This window comes from Neoarius graeffei, chromosome 10 (assembly GCF_027579695.1).
Source record: "Neoarius graeffei isolate fNeoGra1 chromosome 10, fNeoGra1.pri, whole genome shotgun sequence".
In the NCBI taxonomy this organism is placed as follows: Eukaryota; Metazoa; Chordata; class Actinopteri; order Siluriformes; family Ariidae; genus Neoarius; species Neoarius graeffei.
Window position 1 is genome coordinate 71,673,208 of NC_083578.1, and position 21,210 is coordinate 71,694,417.

At 41.1% G+C, this 21,210-nt stretch overlaps 1 protein-coding gene across 3 annotated transcripts in view; it reads right to left on the minus strand.

The window, feature by feature from the left end:
• Window positions 1-3,371: 3,371 nt before the first annotated feature.
• Window positions 3,372-21,210, minus strand: part of spats2 (spermatogenesis associated serine rich 2) — a 104,985-nt gene continuing 87,146 nt past the window's right edge. For all 3 annotated transcript variants that reach the window (XM_060932197.1, XM_060932198.1, XM_060932196.1), the window contains exons 10-13: window positions 9,983-10,092; window positions 9,799-9,901; window positions 9,548-9,696; window positions 3,372-6,276 (exon numbers count right to left, since the gene is read on the minus strand). In XM_060932197.1, the coding sequence (XP_060788180.1) occupies window positions 5,998-6,276; window positions 9,548-9,696; window positions 9,799-9,901; window positions 9,983-10,092 (641 nt within the window). In that variant the 3' untranslated portion in view covers window positions 3,372-5,997. The remainder of the gene's footprint in view (window positions 6,277-9,547; window positions 9,697-9,798; window positions 9,902-9,982; window positions 10,093-21,210) is intronic.

Sequence of the window (21,210 nt, forward strand, 5' to 3'; positions counted from 1 at the left end):
AAGTAAATGATCATGTTAAGCATGTTTAAGCTTCTTGCTTGTGTATTACAAATGAACTTTCTTTTGCTGAACTTGTGAATAGATTCACTAGAAATAGTAGCTCAAGAAAAACAAAATGATTCATCCATAAATGACCCATTACTGCATGGAAAAGTACAGTAGCTTTATTTAGTGTTATATAACTGTTCAGCATTTACACATTTATTAGAGTCTTGGGAGTAGTCAAGTTTGTTTCTGAGCCTCTCCTGAGAACATCACCTGCCACAGAAGACAGGCAGCTGGGCTTCATGTACCATTAGAGTTCCTTCTCCTCAAACACAAACACAACTCTGTTCCTTAAAAATAGAACCCGCAAACAACCCATAAGAAAGGATGCAGTTTAATTCTCACACGTTTTTCATTCTGGTCTTTTTTTTTTGGTCAGATGGCTGTAAATCCACACACGAGCTGGTTTGTTTTACCTGCACTACCAGTATGCTTGCGCCAGTTCCCCAGACAATGCCAATTATTTTGGCAAATACGCTTTGGTTAACATGCTCAGAGTACTTCAAAATGAAATGAGTCACAACTTTCTGGTTGAAGAACCAACGGCTATATTAGCACACACGAAGATATTATTGTGAAAATTCCTCAAATGTCTACTTCCTAGTGCAGGAACAAACATGAATGTACTTGTACTGCTATGGGTTTCGTCAGTTCTCCCTTGAACTATAAGAGATGTGTACAGGGACCCAGAAGCTAATGAACAATAGAACCATCTTTATGGTAACTGAGGCTTCAGTCCTATCTACAGAGACACGTACTCTTGGGGAATACAGACTCTAAACAAGATAAGGGGAAGTGGAGAAAGAAACCGTGAGAGACAGAAATGACTGAGTCACTCTCTCACTCCCTTATGAACCCTTTATGAGCCTCATAAACCGGAAAAAAAAAATGTCAAGCAGCATCTTGAGACATCATGGCTCCACCAAGAACAACTGCAGTACTGAAAACCTACAACATAATACAGGATTAAAGGTGGTGCCAATGATTAAAGTCTGAACATTGTAATATATGGCAAAGTTCTCATATTATAGGAGCTTAATAAAAGCTCTGAAACAGGTGGAACAAAAATAGTTACATGCTCCAAAAACATCAAACCAATCATTTATGTTGCTTGTCGATTCAGAAAGCTCCACATCAAGTCTATATTTAAATTTCCTCTCTGAACAATGAGTTACTCTGCTTGTCCACAGACGCTGTTAAGAAATCATTCCGAGTCAAACACCACAAAACTGCTGAACCTGACAACATCCAGATCATTTCCTCAGCGACTGGATGGACTAACTGGTCGAGGTAGTCAAAGACATCTTCAACATTTAACGAAGCCAGAGAGTCTCTCATATCTGCTTAGATCAGTGCCAAGAAGTCAACTATGACTCAATTAATGACCATCACCCTATGGTATTTACACCAAAACTGGTCAAGAGATGACACCATATCCATTAGAATGCTGGTTAGTGATTTCAGCTCCCCATTCTGCGCTTTAACAGCTCCCTTTGTAACTGGATGGCCGAATGGTTAGAGAAGCAGCTTTAAAACCAAAAGGTTGCTGGTTCGATTGCCTGGACCAGCAGGAATGGCTGAAGTACCCTTGAGCAAGGCACCTAACTCCCCATTGCTCCTCAGGCTGCTTTAGGTATGTTGTTCGTCACTCTGGATAAGAGTATCTACTAAATGCCTGTAATGTAATCCTGGACTGTAGGCTCACTGGATTGGGAACATCACCTCCAGGACCACCACCACATTGGAGCACTGGTGCCTCCCAGGACTACATGCTCAGCCCACAACTGTTCGCATTGCTGATGTACGAGCGTACTCCCAAGCACAGCTCAAACCAGATCAAGTTGGCTAATGACTGAACAGTAGTGGTTGGGCCGCATCAGTAATAAAAATGAAGCAACATGCAGAGTGGTGGAGAAACAACAATCTACCGAAAGATGGTTGATTTCAGAAAGATCAGTGGTGATCACGAACTACTGAACCCTACCTGGACAATCAATACCACATCTCTAGACAAGAAAGCAAAGTGGCACCTCCATTTTCTGTGATAGCTGAGGAGAGCAAGCAACCCCCTCCCCACCATGTTCTACAGGAGTGCAACTGAAGTGTTCTCACCAGCTGTCTAGTTTGGGAATTGCAATGCTTCAGTCCACAGGTTACAAACTCTTGTCTTGGAGTACCCCACATGTTGCACGTTTTAGTGTTTGTGTTCCAAACGCACTTAATTCGTAACAGCCCTTCTTGAGTTGAAGTGGGTGTGTTAGATCAGGGAAATCATTCGTGTGCAGGACGGGGTACTGCAGGACCTGTACCTCAGATTTTACGACTGCAGAACATGCTGAGAATATATCATTGGAGTCCCCTCCCTCCCATTCAGAACATGACCACAACCATTGCTTCAGTAATGACTCCAGCATAGGGTTGAACCCTTCCCATCCCGCCTATGGGTTCTTTGCCTTCCAGCCATCTGTCAAAAGGTATCACAACATTTGGACCAGTTCCACCAGATTCTGCAGGGTTTTCGCCCCAAGGTCATCTAGAAGCCACACAAGTACTATACTACTCCCACTCATCGATCATGTCACGACATGACAGCCTCAACAGTCAACATGTACCAAGTCATATATATTATTATGAAGATACTGAACGGTTTAACACCACCTGTACTGTGCAACATTTCTGCTCCATATAATTAGCAGTGAATCTACTCTGATGCACTACCATTTTTAATTAATCTCTATTTAATTTATTGCATTGTTTTTTGGCTTCTTTACAAAACTGCACCGACTTGGATGCTGTACCTTCACCCTGGAGCCGACCGCTTTATCCTGGTCAGGTTCATGCTGGATCTTGATACTATCCTGGAAGACGGAGCTTGAGGCAGAAATAGACCCTGGCCAGGACACAAGGCCATCACACACACTTGTAACTTGGTATAGCCATTCCCCCTACTAGCATGTTTGCAAGAGGTGGGAAGAAACCCTGAGAACGTAGAGGAAACCCAAGAGGACATGAGGAAAATGTATGGAAGGAACCCAAACTCTGCAACAAATTCTCTTTCCATAATCATTTTTGGCTCGCCTGAATGTGTACCTCAAGTCACAGCAATGCAGCACCCATGTTCCAGCGTCAGTGTTAATGTGCATGCAACAGCTGGAGCATTTGAGGGAGTAGCGATACGGGAGATTTTATTTATTTTTTTAAAACCCCAAGTCTCTTCAGAGCTAGTACACCAGATTGACTTCGCTGAAGTTCTGGACAGCATTTTCAGTAAGAAATTCAAAGAACAAACCTATATGACCATTCACTCTTCAATCAGAAACAAATCATCAATTTGCTAACATTTTTATTCATAGTAAATGAGAAGTGTGCCAATCAGTGACAAAGGGGAAGGAGACTTGTCCAAATGCTGCTTATACTGTAGCCAGATGGGAGATATCCTGTACAGAAGAGACAGAGTCTGGAAAAGGGTAAAGATGTCTTTGGTCCACACTTGAAAATGATGGGATGGAAATGAATGTAGGCAAAGAACTACAGAAGGCACTTGAGTTTACAGTTCTCATAATTGGAACTAAAGAGGGAAAAAAAGGACAAGATTTTTTTTTTTTGTTCTATACATCAGGAGGAATTGAACTACACTAGATTTTTTTTTATTATTATTATTTTTTTTAAACACAACTGTATGTAAACCATAGGTCTAACAATACAACATACATGTGTCCCACTGCAGGCACTCAAAAACAAATGTATAGATACATATGTACAGATAGAAGTGTGGAAAGAAGGGAAGAATGGGTGAGTACAAGGTGAAAATCACTGACCCATTAGGAAGAGACAAATTAGAACGGCATATTATAAAACAGTGAGGGGAAAAAAAAAAAAAAAAAAAACGTTTTCTTTGGCAAAAATTTACATGAAAACCAAACCGGTTGAATTTGTGATTACAAGTTGAACAAATGACCCAGACTTCCCTCCTTAGCAACCAACGTTTAGTATCATATTCAAAACACACACACACACACACACACACACACACACACACACACACACACACACAAGGTGAACCAAATCCCAATTTCATATGGATTCCAAGCTAGAGAGGACAACACAGAAGCTTTGTTGACCTTGAAGCTGTATTTTGGTGGAGGGGCAGCAGACTTGAGAAGAAAGCAGTAGTGCCATTTTGTCATTGGGACAAGAATGCACAACTAGATGCAAACACTTCACTGTTGCCACAGTACTAGTAAGCATGCAGTGACTGTACTGAGAGACCAGGAATGAAAACCACAAAGCAGCAGTCAATCAAAACAGAGATTCAACCCTTCATGCACTGGAGAAAAAGGCCATTCTGCAAATCCATCATGACCGAGAATGGCTGAACAGGCTGCAGGTTGGTTGAGCTGTTAAGGCAGTGGAATGGGACTTGCTAACAGGGCAATGAGGTTATTTTAAACCAGACTTCAGTCAGACAGCAGCATGGGCCACATCCTCAGGACAGAGGTTTTAATGCACTTCTCAAAGCCAAATTAAGCAAAGCACAGCCCTGGTCGGACTATCAGGAGTTCTAACGGCTGATGTATGAGGTATATCAGTCATTGTATCTGCGCACAAGAGAGAGAGAGAGGTTCTACATTTCATTTTTAGCACCTTCAGAGGGGTCAAATGACATGCACTCAACAAACTTGAAATCTGAGAAACAAACTGCTGAGTATTCCTTTACTTGGTACAAGCGTCAACTGATAGTAGTACAGCATATGTATTTGCAAAAGAACTAGTTGTACATACGTATGCGCGCACAGCCGCTTCATAAAAAGACTAAAAAGTGAGGTTGCTCTGTGATCAAAGGCAGGTATGTAAAATGCACTGCATGCATACTATGGAAGAATGAGAAGGGCACACGGGTCTAACCTCTGTGTGCACTGTGGCCTTTAGGTAGAGATGAAATCATGATCAAGGCTGTGAAACACTGCACAGCACTCTCAGGGAGAGCCGATCAAAACTTAAAAAAAAAAATTAAAAATTAAAATAAAAATAATCAATAAATAAAAAGGCAATCACCATGGCCGTAAGGGTGCAGGCCGTTAATGCTGGCCGACCTCGATCAAAACATTTAGCCCCATGGACAGTCCATACATTAATTCAGTCAGCAGCACTTCTTCAAATTTCTAGAGATTAACAGTCATGTTTCTACTTTTTACACCCATACCTAGCCTTCAACACTGCAATTAACAATTAACTTCAGAATCAATGTCAAAATCTAGTAGCTCATCAGCTGAACACCATACTTTTCGATTTTCAATCAAGGGGGGAAAAAAAAAATTAAAAGAAAAAAAAATACATGTCGAAGAAACGTTCTATTTGAAGAGAAGATATAAAAGCTCAAAATATGATTAGCGCACTAGATAAAAAGTAATAGAAAGACAAAACGGCTGCAAAATTTAATACAAAGCTAAAAGAAAGAAATATGAATAGTGCACTACATGTTTACGAATTATGACTAAACAAGATGTCGGTGAAAGTGCTTAGCCACTTTACTGAAATAAAGTATTATAGGTCTCTCCCAAATGAGGAAACAAAAAAACAAAATCGACATGAGAAGAATGACGACAAACAGCCTTTTTTTTTTCTTTAAGAATCTGAGGAACATTTAAATTGGGTTAAACATGTAATGATTGAAGGTAGGAGTAAGACAAAGGGACAAGAGGACAAAATAAGAACAGAAGAGGAAAAGGAAGAGGTGGCACTACAACTGACCAAAAAAAAAAAAAATTCTGATGTAAACTTGAATTTTTATTCTTCATGTGTACAGAAAGAGCTGAGCAATCAGGGAAGTGGGGCTTTCAGGGAGTTGAGCAAAGGGTGTGGGGTAGGGACTGGATGAAGGATACTGGGGGGAAGGGAGGGGGGGAAGAGATGGGAGGGGACAGGTACAAGGGTGCAGGGCATTTGGGTGTGTCAGGGGTTTTTTGGAGGTGTCCGAGGTTGCCTCTGCGGCAGCCCGTTTTGGGCGGGGCGATCTTGCCGGTAGGATGACGCAGAGGGGTGGGCGGGGCCTTTCATGCTGTTTGAGAACTGTGAGTTGGAGGCGTCACTTTGGCTACGGTCGCCCTGGTGACGCTGGTCTCCGGAATAGCGGTAATTGCTGGTCCGGTTGGAATTGCGGTCGTAGTAGGAGCCACCATTATGGCGCTGACCCGGATAACCCTGAAATATACGCCTGTTACCCTGGAACACCTACACAAAAAACACAAACAGATGGAGATAAATATTAATAAAAATCCTATGCAACTGTCAATCATTTTCACATTACGTACTTATAAATTATATAAAGGAACTTTTTAGACTCCAATTACTAATTCCCACCAACTGGCAAGGATGAAGCCAAGCCAAACCAAGCAACCTTTATTTGTCACACGTACACTACCGTTCAAAAGTTTGGGGTCACTTTGAAATGTCCTTATTTTTGAAAGAAAAGCACTGTTCTTTTCAATGAAGATCACTTTAAACTAATCAGAAATACACTCTGGGGCGGCACGGTGGTGTAGTGGTTAGCAAGAAGGTCCTGGGTTCGAGCCCCGGGGCCGGCGAGGGCCTTTCTGTGTGGAATTTGCATGTTCTCCCCGTGTCCGCGTGGGTTTCCTCCGGGTGCTCCGGTTTCCCCCACAGTCCAAAGACATGCAGGTTAGGTTAACTGGTGACTCTAAATTGACCGTAGGTGTGAATGTGAGTGTGAATGGTTGTCTGTGTCTATGTGTCAGCCCTGTGATGACCTGGCGACTTGTCCAGGGTGTACCCCGCCTTTCGCCCGTAGTCAGCTGGGATAGGCTCCAGCTTGCCTGCGACCCTGTAGAAGGATAAAGCGGCTTGAGATAATGAGATGAGATGAGAAATACACTCTATACATTGCTAATGTGGTAAATGACTATTCTAGCTGCAAATGTCTGGTTTTTGGTGCAATATCTCCATAGGTGTATAGAGGCCCATTTCCAGCAACTCTCACTCCAGTGTTCTAATGGTACAATGTGTTTGCTCATTGCCTCAGAAGGCTAATGGATGATTAGAAAACCCTTGTACAATCATGTTAGCACAGCTGAAAACAGTTGAGCTCTTTAGAGAAGCTATAAAACTGACCTTCCTTTGAGCAGATTGAGTTTCTGGAGCATCACATTGTGGGGTCGATTAAATGCTCAAAATGGCCAGAAAAATGTCTTGACTATATTTTCTATTAATTTTACAACTTATGGTGGGAAATAAAAGTGTGACTTTTCATGGAAAACACAAAATTGTCTGGGTGACCCCAAACTTTTGAACGGTAGTGTACACTCTGCATTTAACCAATCTGAAGCGGTGAACACACACACAGAGCAGTGGGCAGCTGCGCTACAGCACCCAGGGAGCAGTTGTGGGTTAGATGCCTTACTCAAGGGCACTTCGGCCCAACCTCAGGCCATGGCTTCCCCATGTTAGCCTAACCTGCAGGTCTTTGAACTGTGGAAGAAACCCACGCAGACACGGGGAGAACATGCAAACTCCACACAGAAAGCCCCTCGTCAGCCGCTGGGCTCAAACCCAGAACCCTCTTGTTGAGGCAACAGTGCTAACCATGACACCACCATGCCGCCCAAGGTTGGTATGTGCTTTCTTTGAGATGTGAAGCCAGCCAAACTGGTGCTCATGCTGTTTCAAAGAGCAGCTGAACATGCTCAGAAGAATGTGTTATACATTAGCTCACACCCACGACTGACTAGTTTCACTAGTACTGACTCATGAGAGAGCAATAACCCTCCTGAGAAAGCAAGCTCAATATTGCACTCTTTGTCTCTCTCCCTCCCGTCCGTGTGTGAGCAAAAGGTTGTGTGCATGTCACATACAGTTGTGGTCAGAAGTTTACATACAGTGACATGAATGTCATCTTGGATATGAAGGTCATGGCAATATTTAGGCTTTCAGTAATTTCTCTGAACTGTTCTTTTTCTGTGTCAGAATGTACTGCATACATCTTTAATTAAAAAAAAAAACAACAACACACAAACAATTTGGTGCACAAGTTTTAATTTTCTTTGTGTTTTCTGAAATCAACACAGGGTCAAAATTATACACACCTAATATTTGGGTAAACCATCTCTTTGCAAGATTCATCTTGACCAAACATTTTTGTTTACCATGAACAAGCTTCTAGCAGAATTCTGGTTGGATATTTCACAACTCTTCGTGGTAGAATTGGTAGTTCAATGAAATTAGTTTGTTTGTTTTTTTTTTCTTGGCATGGACTCAACTAATAAGCACGGTCCATATATCTTCAATAGGGTTGAAGTCAGGACTTGTTTTAAGCTTAATGTTAGCCTGCTTTATCCTCCACAACCAGCTCTGGTGTGTGTTTGGGTTCATTGTCCTGCTGTAACTCCCAAGTCGTGTTCAAGTTTCTGATGGTTTATGTTGAAGAATTCTGAGGTACTCCTCCTTCTTCATTATTCCATCCACTTTGTGCAATGAACCAGTTCCACTGGCAGCAAAACAGCCCCAGAGCATGATGATTCTACCACCACTAGCTGGTACAGTGTTCCTCTGTACATGGTGGTCATTGTGGCCAAACAACTCAATCTTTGTCTCATCTGACCATACAGCTATCCTCCAAAAGGCTTTTTCTTTGTCAGTGTGGTCAGCTTCAACCTTTAGTTAAGCTTGAAGGTGTCAATTTTGGAGCAGGGGGTTATTTCTTGGATAGCAGCCTCTTAGTCCATGGTGATCTGAACTGTAGACAGTGATCCATCAGCTTCCAGTTCATGGCCGGGCTGTGCCATGGTGGTTTCCCAGGTTGTTCCTGACCATCCGAACCAATTTCCTTTCAGCTGAGGGCAACAGTTTGGGTTTTATTGAAGCAAAGTGGCTTGGCAAAGTGACTACACCTCACAATAACTTACATACAGTTGTCTGAACTGATCTTGGAATTTGCAGTTGTTTAGAAATGGCTCTCTAAGACATTCTGGAGTTGTGTACATCTGCGATCCTCTTTCTCAGATCTGCACTGAGCTCCTTGGACTTTTACATTTTACTGTGTGTTGGTCAATCCAATGAATGCTGTAAACAAACCCTTTTTATGAAGGCACAGACACACTACCAGCTGTAGTCAATCATGATCACTAACAGGAAGTTAAGGGACCTCGGCCTTGTCAAGATAAAAGACATTTTGGAAGTCTCAGCACCTCTGAATTAATACTCTAAGTGAGCATATGTAAATTTTTGACCCTGTATGTATAATTTTGACCCTGTGTTGATTTCAGAAAACCCAAAGAAAATTCAAACTTGTACACCAAACTCGTGTTTTTTTTTTTTTTAAATTAAAACTGCATGTGGGCAGTCATTCTACCACAGAAAATGACTTGAAATGAGTTCAAAGAAATTACTGAAAGCCCAAATATTGCTAAGACATTCATGTCACTGTATGTAAACTTATGACCACAACTGTATCTGTTGAGAGACAGAGAAGTGCGTGTCCCCCCGTTACCTGTTTGTGTGGGACGTTGGGACGACTTGTGTAACCAGAAGCCTGAGGCTGAGCTTGAGCTGGAGCTTCTATAGGGGCCGAGCCAGTGACAGAAGAAGAAGTAGAACTACAGCGGGAGCGATTGGAGTAACCAGTCTGCGGATGATATACTACACAAGGGAACAAAAAACAAACACCACAACGACGAGAGGGTGTCAACAAGTCCAACAGAATTTCAATACTCTCACATTCTCAAAAAGTCAAAACCCTACCTGATCCAAAAGTCATGATGCTGCTTTTAAGAGGTTCCAGTTCATAAGTAAACTTAACAGCTTTTCCAAGATCCTCATCATACTTCCTCTCGCTCACAAAAAGCTGAAACAAAGAGAAAACAAGGTTAACCATCTCTGTATGTAACATGTACGTGTGTGTGTACACACATGTGCATGCCCATACCTTGATGTCAGCACGGAGTTCTGTTAGCTGCTCTTCAGACATGGAGGCAGACTTGTCAGTGAGTCTCCTCAACTCCTCCGCTCGCTTCTGACGCCTATCCAGGATAGCCACTAAACCACAAGAATACAAAGAGCGGTCAACATCACACAAAACGCACAATGAGAAGGCGCTGTGCCTGCCTGTGAGCAGGCAAAACACATCTTGACCTCTTGCTCACTGCTGTAGCCACTTCTCGATATGCACTTTCAGAAACACTCGAGAACAGGGGTTTTCAAAGTGTGGGAGAGTCAGCCCCCCCCTCAGAGAGCAAATAAACAACAGCCCCCCCTTACAATTTTTATTGTTGCTATACTTAAATGTTCCATTCGTATTAAAAAAAATGGTTGCTGTACACATTTAAAAACATATGAGCTTTTTTAAAATGTGTAAAAAAGGTTTTAAACATCTGTGCTTTTTAAAACCTCTTTTTTTACACATTTTAAACATCTGTGCTTTTTAAAACCTCTTTTTTTTACACATTTTAAACATCTGTGCTTTTTAAAACCTTTATTACACATTTTAAACATCTGTGCTTTTTTAAAACCTTTTTTTTTACACATTTTAAACATCTGTGCTTTTTTAAAACCTTTTTTACACATTTTAAACATCTGTGCTTTTTAAAACCTTTTTTTACACATTTTAAACATCTGTGCTTTTTTAAAACCTTTTTAAACATCTGTGCTTTTTTAAAACCTTTTTTTTACACATTTTAAACATCTGTGCTTTTTTAAAACCTTTTTTTTACACATTTTAAACATCTGTGCTTTTTAAAACCTTTATTACACATTTTAAACATCTGTGCTTTTTAAAACCTTTTTTTTTTTACACATTTTAAACATCTGTGCTTTTTTAAAACCTTTTTTACACATTTTAAACATCTGTGCTTTTTTAAAACCTTTTTTTTTTACACATTTTAAACATCTGTGCTTTTTTAAAACCTTTTTTACACATTTTAAACATCTGTGATTTTTAAAACCTCTTTTTTTACACATTTTAAACATCTGTGCTTTTTTAAAACCTTTTTTTTTTTTTACACATTTTAAACATCTGTGCTTTTTTAAAACCTTTTTAAACATCTGTGCTTTTTTAAAACCTTTTTTTTACACATTTTAAACATCTGTGCTTTTTTAAAACCTTTTTAAACATCTGTGCTTTTTTAAAACCTTTTTAAACATCTGTGCTTTTTTAAAACCTTTTTTTTTTTTTTTACACATTTTAAACATCTGTGCTTTTTAAAACCTTTTTTTTTTAATGCATTTTAAACATCTCATAGCATCGTTAGCTAGCACCTCTTGGCAGACAACACACTGTGGCAGTGGAGCATCTTCAGATCCAGTCCATGAAAATCCAAAAACTTTAAATAATCGTGGTCATACTTTTTTTTTTTGCTTGGCCCAGACTCTGTCTCCTCACTCGCTGTAGCTTTAGGTACTAAAAATCGATCCATTTTGTCTCTGGCAAAGGCTAGCTGAAGTTTGCTAAATGTCCGCAATAGTAACTTATTCTGGTTTATTTTTCCTCACGTTGCGCACCCCCTGAAGAACTCTGGCGCCCCCTAGGGGAGGCGCGCCCCACACTTTGAAAAGCCCTGCTCTCGAAGGAAGATCATTTCTTCACTGTCACTCTGAAATATGAATGACAACATAATTCAATAGCAGAATGGGGAAGGTGTAGCTAAAATGTGCGAGAGCTAGCATGACTCACCACGGTTAGCACATTTCTTTTTGTCGTAAACCTTTTTGATTTCACTAGAGTGCAAATAAAGAGGCAATTTGCAATTCTGTCTGCTCTTGAGAAAAATTTAAGTGAAAAACACTGCCAAGCCTTCCCACTGCCCCAGACGATTATATCCCTCTCCTGTTTAAGTGCCAACGAACTCGGATTTTAGAGATTTTTATGTGAGGCTTTTGCCATTATAGACACAAACACAAATATATTAAAATATATTTTAAAACTGGCAAAAGTTTTGTAGATATTCTTGCTTCAACTTTGATGTTAATAATTTTTAGAAAAAAGTTTTGGTGACTCATCCTGTACTTGGGCAATCAAATGCTCTCTAAAAATGCATGCATCCCTTGAATTGCAGAGAACACTCAGTAATTGATAATAGCAAACATTTAGCATAAAACACTCCCCTTCCAAATCATACTTTGGATATTGAAAAGATGGTTGGAGTTTACGTGTGTACATTCATTCATCCATCCGAGGAAATCTCTCTCAAAAAGTATCATGGCTGCACGAATAGTGATGGTCTAGAGCAGCCTTTCTCAACCGGGGTGCCGCCAAAAAATTATTTATTCTAACACTGAAATAAATAAACTGAATTAAAATTCCAAAAAAAACGATAGTTAGACTTATGTAGATCATCGCCGCCTCATGCATCATCAAAGTTTGTCTCACGGCTCCCTTTCCCATGTCACAGCGTCACTGCCGGGGTCAGCGTGACTGCGTACATTTTATATGGGGGTGCCTTGAGAATTTGCAAACCTCTGAAGGGTGCCGTGACTGAAAAAAGGTTGAGAAACACTGGTCTAGTGTTATGACATGCAATTAGTATACACACTCTGCGAGAGCGAGAAACAGTCAGCAAGTGTGCATTTGAAAATACGGAAGCATGTTAGTGATGTCCAGACAGCTCATTTCAATACCGTTTTAATTTACTGCCACGTGGTTACTGCCCTGTTCTCCAAGGGAAGTTTAGGCACAACGATTGGAAACCTTTGTTCTTGGACACAAAACGCAAGTTGCAAAGGGCCAACTGGCAGTGAGAAATTCTACAAAGCTGGAAACAAGCGATCTTTAGATTCCCGACTACATTATTTACCCGGTTCCTAAGCCACGAGTCTGTTTAGATTCTGTAGGAGGTGGTGCTCCCTCCCAATCTTCCCATTTCAAAAGGAAGTATGTCAACATATGGAATGAAATCACACACCATTTTCAAGAGCACTTCAAATGAAATATGCCTCTAAAGAAACGAGGCTCTGCATCAGTGTCAGCAAGTTCTATTGCTGGACCAGAAAAACAGAAAACAGAAGCTGTAAAAGAAAAAGCTAGCGAGATCCACTGTAGTATTGAAAATGATTTTTCCTACAGGGGAAGCCATGGCCTAATGGTTAGAAAAGCAGCTTTGGGACCAAAATGTCACTGGTTCGATTCCCTGGACCAGCAGGAATGACTGAAGAGCCCTTGAGCAGGGCACTGAACCCCCAGGCTGCTGTGAGCATGTTGTTCTTCACTCTGGATAAAAGCATCTGCTAAAGAAAAAGCAGCAGCCAAGCCGAGAAGCCTTTGTCACACATACACTTAAGCACAGACTTAAAGCAGATACGCAGAACCATGGCCTCACTTTTTGTTTATAAATGCCTTGAGACCTCAAGAATGGCACACGAATAGTTTTAAGTGTTAACAATAAATCTAATATAGTAATTTTTACAATTAAAATGATTCACATAGTTAGCGGTCTGAGTGAATGATCTTGACATCTGTGACGTCACAGCAGGAAGGCTATCGGTCTCATCGCTATTTCCGCTATACTAAAACACAGAGCTGACTGCAACTTCAAGCTTTCATTTTGAGCTAATTTATCGCTATGCCACGTAGATGTGTTGCTGGCGGTTGCAGCAAAATGACAGAAGGTGGATTTACATTGCATTCATGGCCCAAGAATGTTCCCTCTGCACTTAATCCATCTGAAGCAGTGAACACACATGCACACGAATGAGCAATGAGCGCATGCGCGCACAGCAGTCTAAATTAGGGCTGAACGATATATCGTTATCGTATCTATATCTAGATATGAACATTCAAGATATTAATATCGAAAAAGCAACGATATAGATTTCCCCTCCCCGCACTGCATGTACAGCTCTGGCAGTCACAACAAACATCATTTTTACGATTGCCCTTGAATGCACCGCTAAGGCCAGCCAACCACAAACCTTATTTCATGCTCGCTGTGGATCGACAGCTGAAGCCAACCAATGACAAACATATGAGGGCGGGAGTGAGAGAGATGGAGACCGACACGCGCGCACGCTACAGACACAGCGGGGAAATTAAAAAGAAAGAAAGAAAATGAGTGCGGAAGATAATGCGGCCGGTGGCAGTGCAGAATCTGACTTGGTGCCAAAACATACAACCCCGATTCCAAAAAAGTTGGGACAAAGTACAAATTGCAAATAAAAACGGAATGCAATAATTTACAAATCTCAAAAACTGATATTGTATTCACAATAGAACATAGACAACATATCAAATGTCGAAAGTGAGACATTTTGAAATTTCATGCCAAATATCGGCTCATTTGAAATTTCATGACAGCAACACATCTCAAAAAAGTTGGGACGGGGCAATAAGAGGCTGGAAAAGTTAAAGGTACAAAAAAGGAACAGCTGGAGGACCAAATTGCAACTCATTAGGTCAATTGGCAATAGATCATTAACATGACTGGGTATAAAAAGAGCATCTTGGAGTGGCAGCGGCTCTCAGAAGTAAAGATGGGAAGAGGATCACCAATCCCCCTAATTCTGCACCGACAAATAGTGGAGCAATATCAGAAAGGAGTTCGACAGTGTAAAATTGCAAAGAGTTTGAACATATCATCATCTACAGTGCATAATATCAAAAGATTCAGAGAATCTGGAAGAATCTCTGTGCGTAAGGGTCAAGGCCAGAAAACCATACTGGGTGCCCGTGATCTTCGGGCCCTTAGACGGCACTGCATCACATACAGGCATGCTTCTGTATTGGAAATCACAAAATGGGCTCAGGAATATTTCCAGAGAACATTATCTGTGAACACAATTCACCGTGACATCCGCCGTTGCCAGCTAAAACTCTACAGTTCAAAGAAGAAGCCGTATCTAAACATGATCCAGAAGCGCAGATGTCTTCTCTGGGCCAAGGCTCATTTAAAATGGACTGTGGCAAAGTGGAAAACTGTTCTGTGGTCAGACGAATCAAAATTTGAAGTTCTTTATGGAAATCAGGGACGCCGTGTCATTCGGACTAAAGAGGAGAAGAACGACCCAAGTTGTTATCAGTGCTCAGTTCAGAAGCCTGCATCTCTGATGGTATGGGGTTGCATTAGTGCGTGTGGCATGGGCAGCTTACACATCTGGAAAGACACCATCAATGCTGAAAGGTATATCCAGGTTCTAGAGCAACATATGCTCCCATCCAGACGACGTCTCCTTCAGGGAAGACCTTGCATTTTCCAACATGACAATGCCAAACCACATACTGCATCAATTACAGCATCATGGCTGCGTAGAAGAAGGGTCCGGGTACTGAACTGGCCAGCCTGCAGTCCAGATCTTTCACCCATAGAAAACATTTGGCGCATCATAAAACGGAAGATACGACAAAAAAGACCCAAGACAGTTGAGCAACTAGAATCCTACATTAGACAAGAACGGGTTAACATTCCTATCCCTAAACTTGAGCAACTTGTCTCCTCAGTCCCCAGACGTTTACAGACTGTTGTAAAGAGAAAAGGGGATGTCTCACAGTGGTAAACATGGCCTTGTCCCAACTTTTTTGAGATGTGGTGTTGTCATGAAATTTAAAATCACCTAATTTTTCTCTTTAAATGATACATTTTCTCAGTTTAAACATTTGATATGTCATCTATGTTCTATTCTGAATAAAATATGGAATTTTGAAACTTCCACATCATTGCATTCCATTTTTATTTACAATTTGTACTTTGTCCCAACTTTTTTGGAATCGGGGTTGTAAATCATCCTCCATTATTTGAAGGTATTTTGGATTCAAAAAGGACGATGTTAACCAGAGTGAGGTGTTGTGCAGGTCATGCTTAGCAAAAACTGCGACGAAGCAAGGTAGCACAACAGACATGTTTCACCACCTGAAACACCACCATCGCGTGCTGCACGAACAGTGTACGACAATGAGAGAAACACCGGGGACTTCTCAGTCATCCCAAAATAAGCCAAAGCACAGTTTGATTGCTGATGCGTTCAGTAGCGTTACACCGTACGAGTCGACGTCCACCAGACGTAAAAAAATTACAGACGCTATAACATACCACATTGCAAAAGACATGGTACCTGTCCTGTTAGTAGCAAATGCATTTTCTGCATACAGTTATGTGATCTTTTGAAGAATATAAGATGAAGCACTTCAATGCACTTTCAATATTCCACCAGCTGCTGCATTTGTTATTTATTGTTAAAGCAGAGCTGCAGTAAAATGTTTGATCTGTAATTTATTTATTCGTAATTTATGTTAATGTTGATGACTGGCAGTGAGTTCTTAAAAATAAAACTGCACTTTCCACATTTTTTTGTATTATGATGTTTTTATTTTTCTGAAAAATGCTTGGTTTTCACCGAACCCGTAGTCATATCGTATCGTGTCGATATCGAGATATCTGGCATGAATATCGAGATATGAAATTTTGTCCATATCGTTCAGCCCTAGTCTAAATGCCTGTAATGTCTACAATCTTTCTACAGGTGGAGAAAAACACTACAGACAGCATCCTGTTATGAAAATGGGATGGCTCTGTTCCAGTTAGGGGAAGAGCAAATTTCTTGGATTTAGAGGGGGAAAAGGAAAAAAAAAAAAAGTTGGGATGGTCTGGAAAATGCAAGTAAAAATAAATTAAGAGCAGCTTTGACTTGTATTTCATTGCAGACAGTATGAACCAAAGATGTGTTACGTTTTGTCTAGTCCAGTGGTTCTCAAACTTTTTTCACCAAGTACCACCTCAGAAAATACTTGGCTCTCCAAGTACCACCATAATGACCAACGTTAAAATACAGTAGCGTAGTAGGCCTAAGTATTCATTAAAAACGAGGCGGAGGTTTTATTTAACAAGTATATTTAATATTGTTGGCCACTGTAACATTACACACAGTACTTTGAACAGTAACACTGTTTAAATATAGGAAAATAAAACACTGTACTTAAATAATGAATCAAATAAAATTAATTGCACATAAAAGTGAAACAAACAGTGTACTAAAATAAATATTAAAAGACAGTTCTTAAAGATTAAATGAAAATGTACTTAAAAGTTAAATAACTGTACTGTACTTAAATGTTAAGTAAAAAAAAAAAAGTACTGTCCCCGCATACAACACACTGCGGCCTGGGCAGCTCCTCTGTCCCGCTCCAAATGAATCGCAGTTTTATGTATTTTTCGTCATACTTCCGCCTCACTGGTTTCTGCCGTTTGCTAGCAGTTCTGGGGCTGGTTTTGCTACTGTCGTTAGCATCCGCGCTCGGCTCACACACGTCCTCTTCAGTTCTCCCTCTCTCCTGATCCACGCTCCCATTCGCGGATTTAAGCCACGACAGTAATTTTGTCGTACTCGTCATAATTAGCAAAGCCACCTCCACCTTTTCCCATCACAGCCTAGTCTACCAATGGCGGATAACCGTCTGTCAGCGGAACCGGCGGGAATGCGTACGTACGATACATATGGCTACCCAGAAGCACTTGCAAACTTTTTAAAATTATTAACTTAATTTGTATCTCCTTTCATTTTCTTGTCATCGGTTGATATTTTCATCCATTCGGATATTATGGATAGTATTTCACGTTTTATTTTATAAATTTTATTTATATTTAATTAAGTGATTCTTTGGCGTACCACAGTTTGAGAATCACTGGTCTAGTCAACTTCATTTAATCTGTTAATATACATCCATTCTTGTGTTTCAGGCCTGCAACACGTTCCAAAACAAGCTGGGACTGGGGTAATTTAGGGTTAGTAATGAGGTACACCTTAAGATCTGTTTGCAGGAAGAATGGGTAAAACACCATCTGAAATCAGTTCATCACTTGGTGTCTTCAGTCCATAAACATCAAGTTTCATGAAATTCCTCCAAAAATTGCCAGAGGAGTTGATTTCAGAAGGTGAGCACCCTTCCCGGGACAAATGGACATTGCCACAACATAATCCCCCTTCAGGCCTTTCAGCCAGTGGGGGATAAAAACTGCGAGGGAAGTTGACTTCAGAAAGCAAGCACACCTTGATGAAATTGTCAAAGTACAAGTTTGTTAAGAATCAAGGGCATAACTCTGGTAAAATTTGCCCAAATTAAACTAAATTTCAATATGTGTATAACTGTCATATAACAAAGCCTTCTGCCAAGTTTAGTGAAATTCCTCCACAAATTGAGAGAGGAGATGATTTCAGAAGGAAAACACACTCATGAAATTGTCAAAAGTATAATTTTGTTCATCAAGGGCTGTAAAATGTGACCGAATTTAATGAAATTAAAAAAAGCGTTTTACTGACATATAACAAAGAATCCTGCCAAGTTTTGTGAAATTCCTCCAAAAACTGAGAGAGGAGTCGATTTCAGAAAGTGAGCAACCTTCCTGGGAGGGAGGGAGGGACATCGCCACAACGTAATCCCCCTTCAGGCCTTTTGGGTGTTTATTTTTTGGGGGGGATGACATCAAATAATGTGTATTGTTTGGAGTGCAATACAGGTCAAAGATTATTTGCACATAATTGTTTCCTGTCTTAATTTCAACATACTGTCCCAACTTTTTCTGATTTGGGGTTGTAAATAAATAAATAAAAGTTTAAAAAAGCCAGCCACTGCACAGCACTTTTGTAAATCATTTATTTTCAGGTATAAATTATACGAGGTACACTTTACTTGTAAACATTACAAACGGCACTTTTGATGCATTCTCCACTGATCCTCATTCTGTTTTATTTGATAATTTTAGCAACTTGACAGCTTCATGTACTAAAAGAGCAGAAAGACCTCCATTATGCCATTTACTACTGCAAGACATCTGGGGTACTTAAAGTAATGTGCAGGCAATCTTAGCCCATGTTTACATTAGACCGTATCAGCGGATCATCAGATTAACGTTTTTAAAACGATTAGTGTGCACACAGCAACACCAATACATGATTTGCGTGCACACAGCAACACCAATACACGGATACGCTCGGCTCCGCAGGCATCCTGCGCTCCAAATCACTCCGCCCTGAACAGCGAGTGCCCTCTGGAGGGTGCGCACTCCGGCCCTGCGCAGCTCACAGAGCGCGCGAGTGAAGTGCACAAGCCACGATTCGGGACTGAGCCGCTGTGTGTGTGATCCCAGCGCATATCACTTACCACTTGCAAGTGGAAGGATGGCAAGCCTAAAGACAATCATAACTACACAATGGGCAGTATTTGCATCAGTATTTGCAGTATTTTCATACTTTTATACTCTTTAATGAAAGGTGATACAAGGCGGAAGTCCGCGCCGTTTTTCAGCAGTCGCGTCACATGACCAATGCCAGCGAATCAGGAAAGTGGATGTCACAGTGACGTTGTCCAATGACGACGCCAGCTAGAGCTCAGCACAGCGTATCCGCGTATCTCAATGTTTACACAGCACCGGACCAGACACGATCTGGATTGAATACGTGGACCCTGGCGGATTCCCGGCGTTTCCAGGCAGTTTAATGTAAACGGACAGTGCATCCGCGAAGAAAACGAGACAGATACGGTCTAATGTAAACTTGGCCTTAGAGGTCAAATGAGCGTCCAGCACTTACACAAAAGTGTCTGAGGCTACATCCACACGACAACGAGATTTTTTTTTTTTTTTTTTTTAAATACCGCGTCCACATGGGCAACGGATCAGTAAAATATCAGGTACATAGGGCAACACAACGCTTGCTGAAAACGATGCAATACACATGCCACACCTCTACGTGCGCTGTAAGACGGTCCCATCGGAGACACCAGAACAATAGAAGAAGTAGACGCATGCGCATAAACCCCTTCTTCTGTAGCATCAGCCACATAAAGTTTTGATTATTAATCAGTAGCATAAAATAGTATCTATTGTCTAAGACACTTATTTATATTTCATATTAAAACGTCTATGTAAATTAATACATAGAAAGCCTGGCCAGGCGCTGAACGTTCTTCTGCCTTCACTTTAAGAGAAATTCAGGGTGAGCATGAGCCTAGGTTCTTCCCTGTCACTGTCACACGCACACACCTCCTCACTCCCTGTCCTATGGCTATAGTCCCTTTAAATCACGTGCTCGTTTTTTGAATGGAGACGTGGAAAGAGGAATGAATGGGGGTAGATGGAAGCCGGTACGCCAACATTCTGACATCCTCCAGAATTCTTTAATGATCCGGAATAAATTGAATGCTACACGTTGATGGATTACTTTCTTCTTCTACACCCTTTTTGAGGAATGTATTTGTCAGACTTAAACCAACATCTGAAGAGGTGAGATCGCTCCTTTTTTTCCCCTATTTTTGCTGGCGGGATTGTTTTTGTTTTTGGAAAGCGCATGGGCAGTGCACCGTTTGGTACTGCTTCCGCAGTGTTTGGACTAAAGACTCTGCCCTAAGGGCTATTCTCTCACACTCTCTCTCTCACTTTGCACCATTACACAATAAATATTCACAGTGAAAATATTTTGTAAGCGCGTTTCATGAACCAAGTTACAGGATTTGTTGACAACTCGCATCGAGTTCGTTACACTTCTACCCGGCGTGAAGCACTGACAGTCATGTGGTTGTGACGTCATCGTAAACAAATCCATTCTACTCATCCAGACGACTTCGCAACGGGGCCGTTGCCAGATTTTTCCACTCTGGAACCCGTTCTCAAAAGATTTCGTCTTGGGGCACCCAAAACGCCGGTGCCGTGTGGACGCCAGGCCGAAACGATAAACAATTTTATCAGATTCACCTGAATCCGTTGCCGTGTGGACAGGGCCTGAGAAACCGTGCTGTACAGGGGAAAGACTGTAGGAAGAAGATGAGCTCTCTAGCAATACACATTACCCACACTGAGACACTTATCCAGCGGGTAGGATGACACCAAGGAGGTTTTTTTTTGGAAATGAAAAGGACTGGCAAGAGAGTAAGGGAAGGGAAAGGAGAGAGCTGAGCACAGAAGCTGAAAGCAGGATTACTGTAGGCTGCTGTTTCCGAAATGCACACACATACAAAGAGCCATTGAGCGAAGTGTGACACCTGATAGTGTTTCCCAGGGCAAAGACCAGGAGAATAGACTCCTTGTGAGGTATGCATTCCTGCACAGCTACACTGCCCCTGACCAACACGCACCCGAAATCATACAAACTGGAATGTGTGTGCTCGAAGGGATCTTTAATAGCGCTGAATAAATCTTGTCTTCACTTTTTAATGCTGCTGCTCCCGTTAATTTCCGTTAC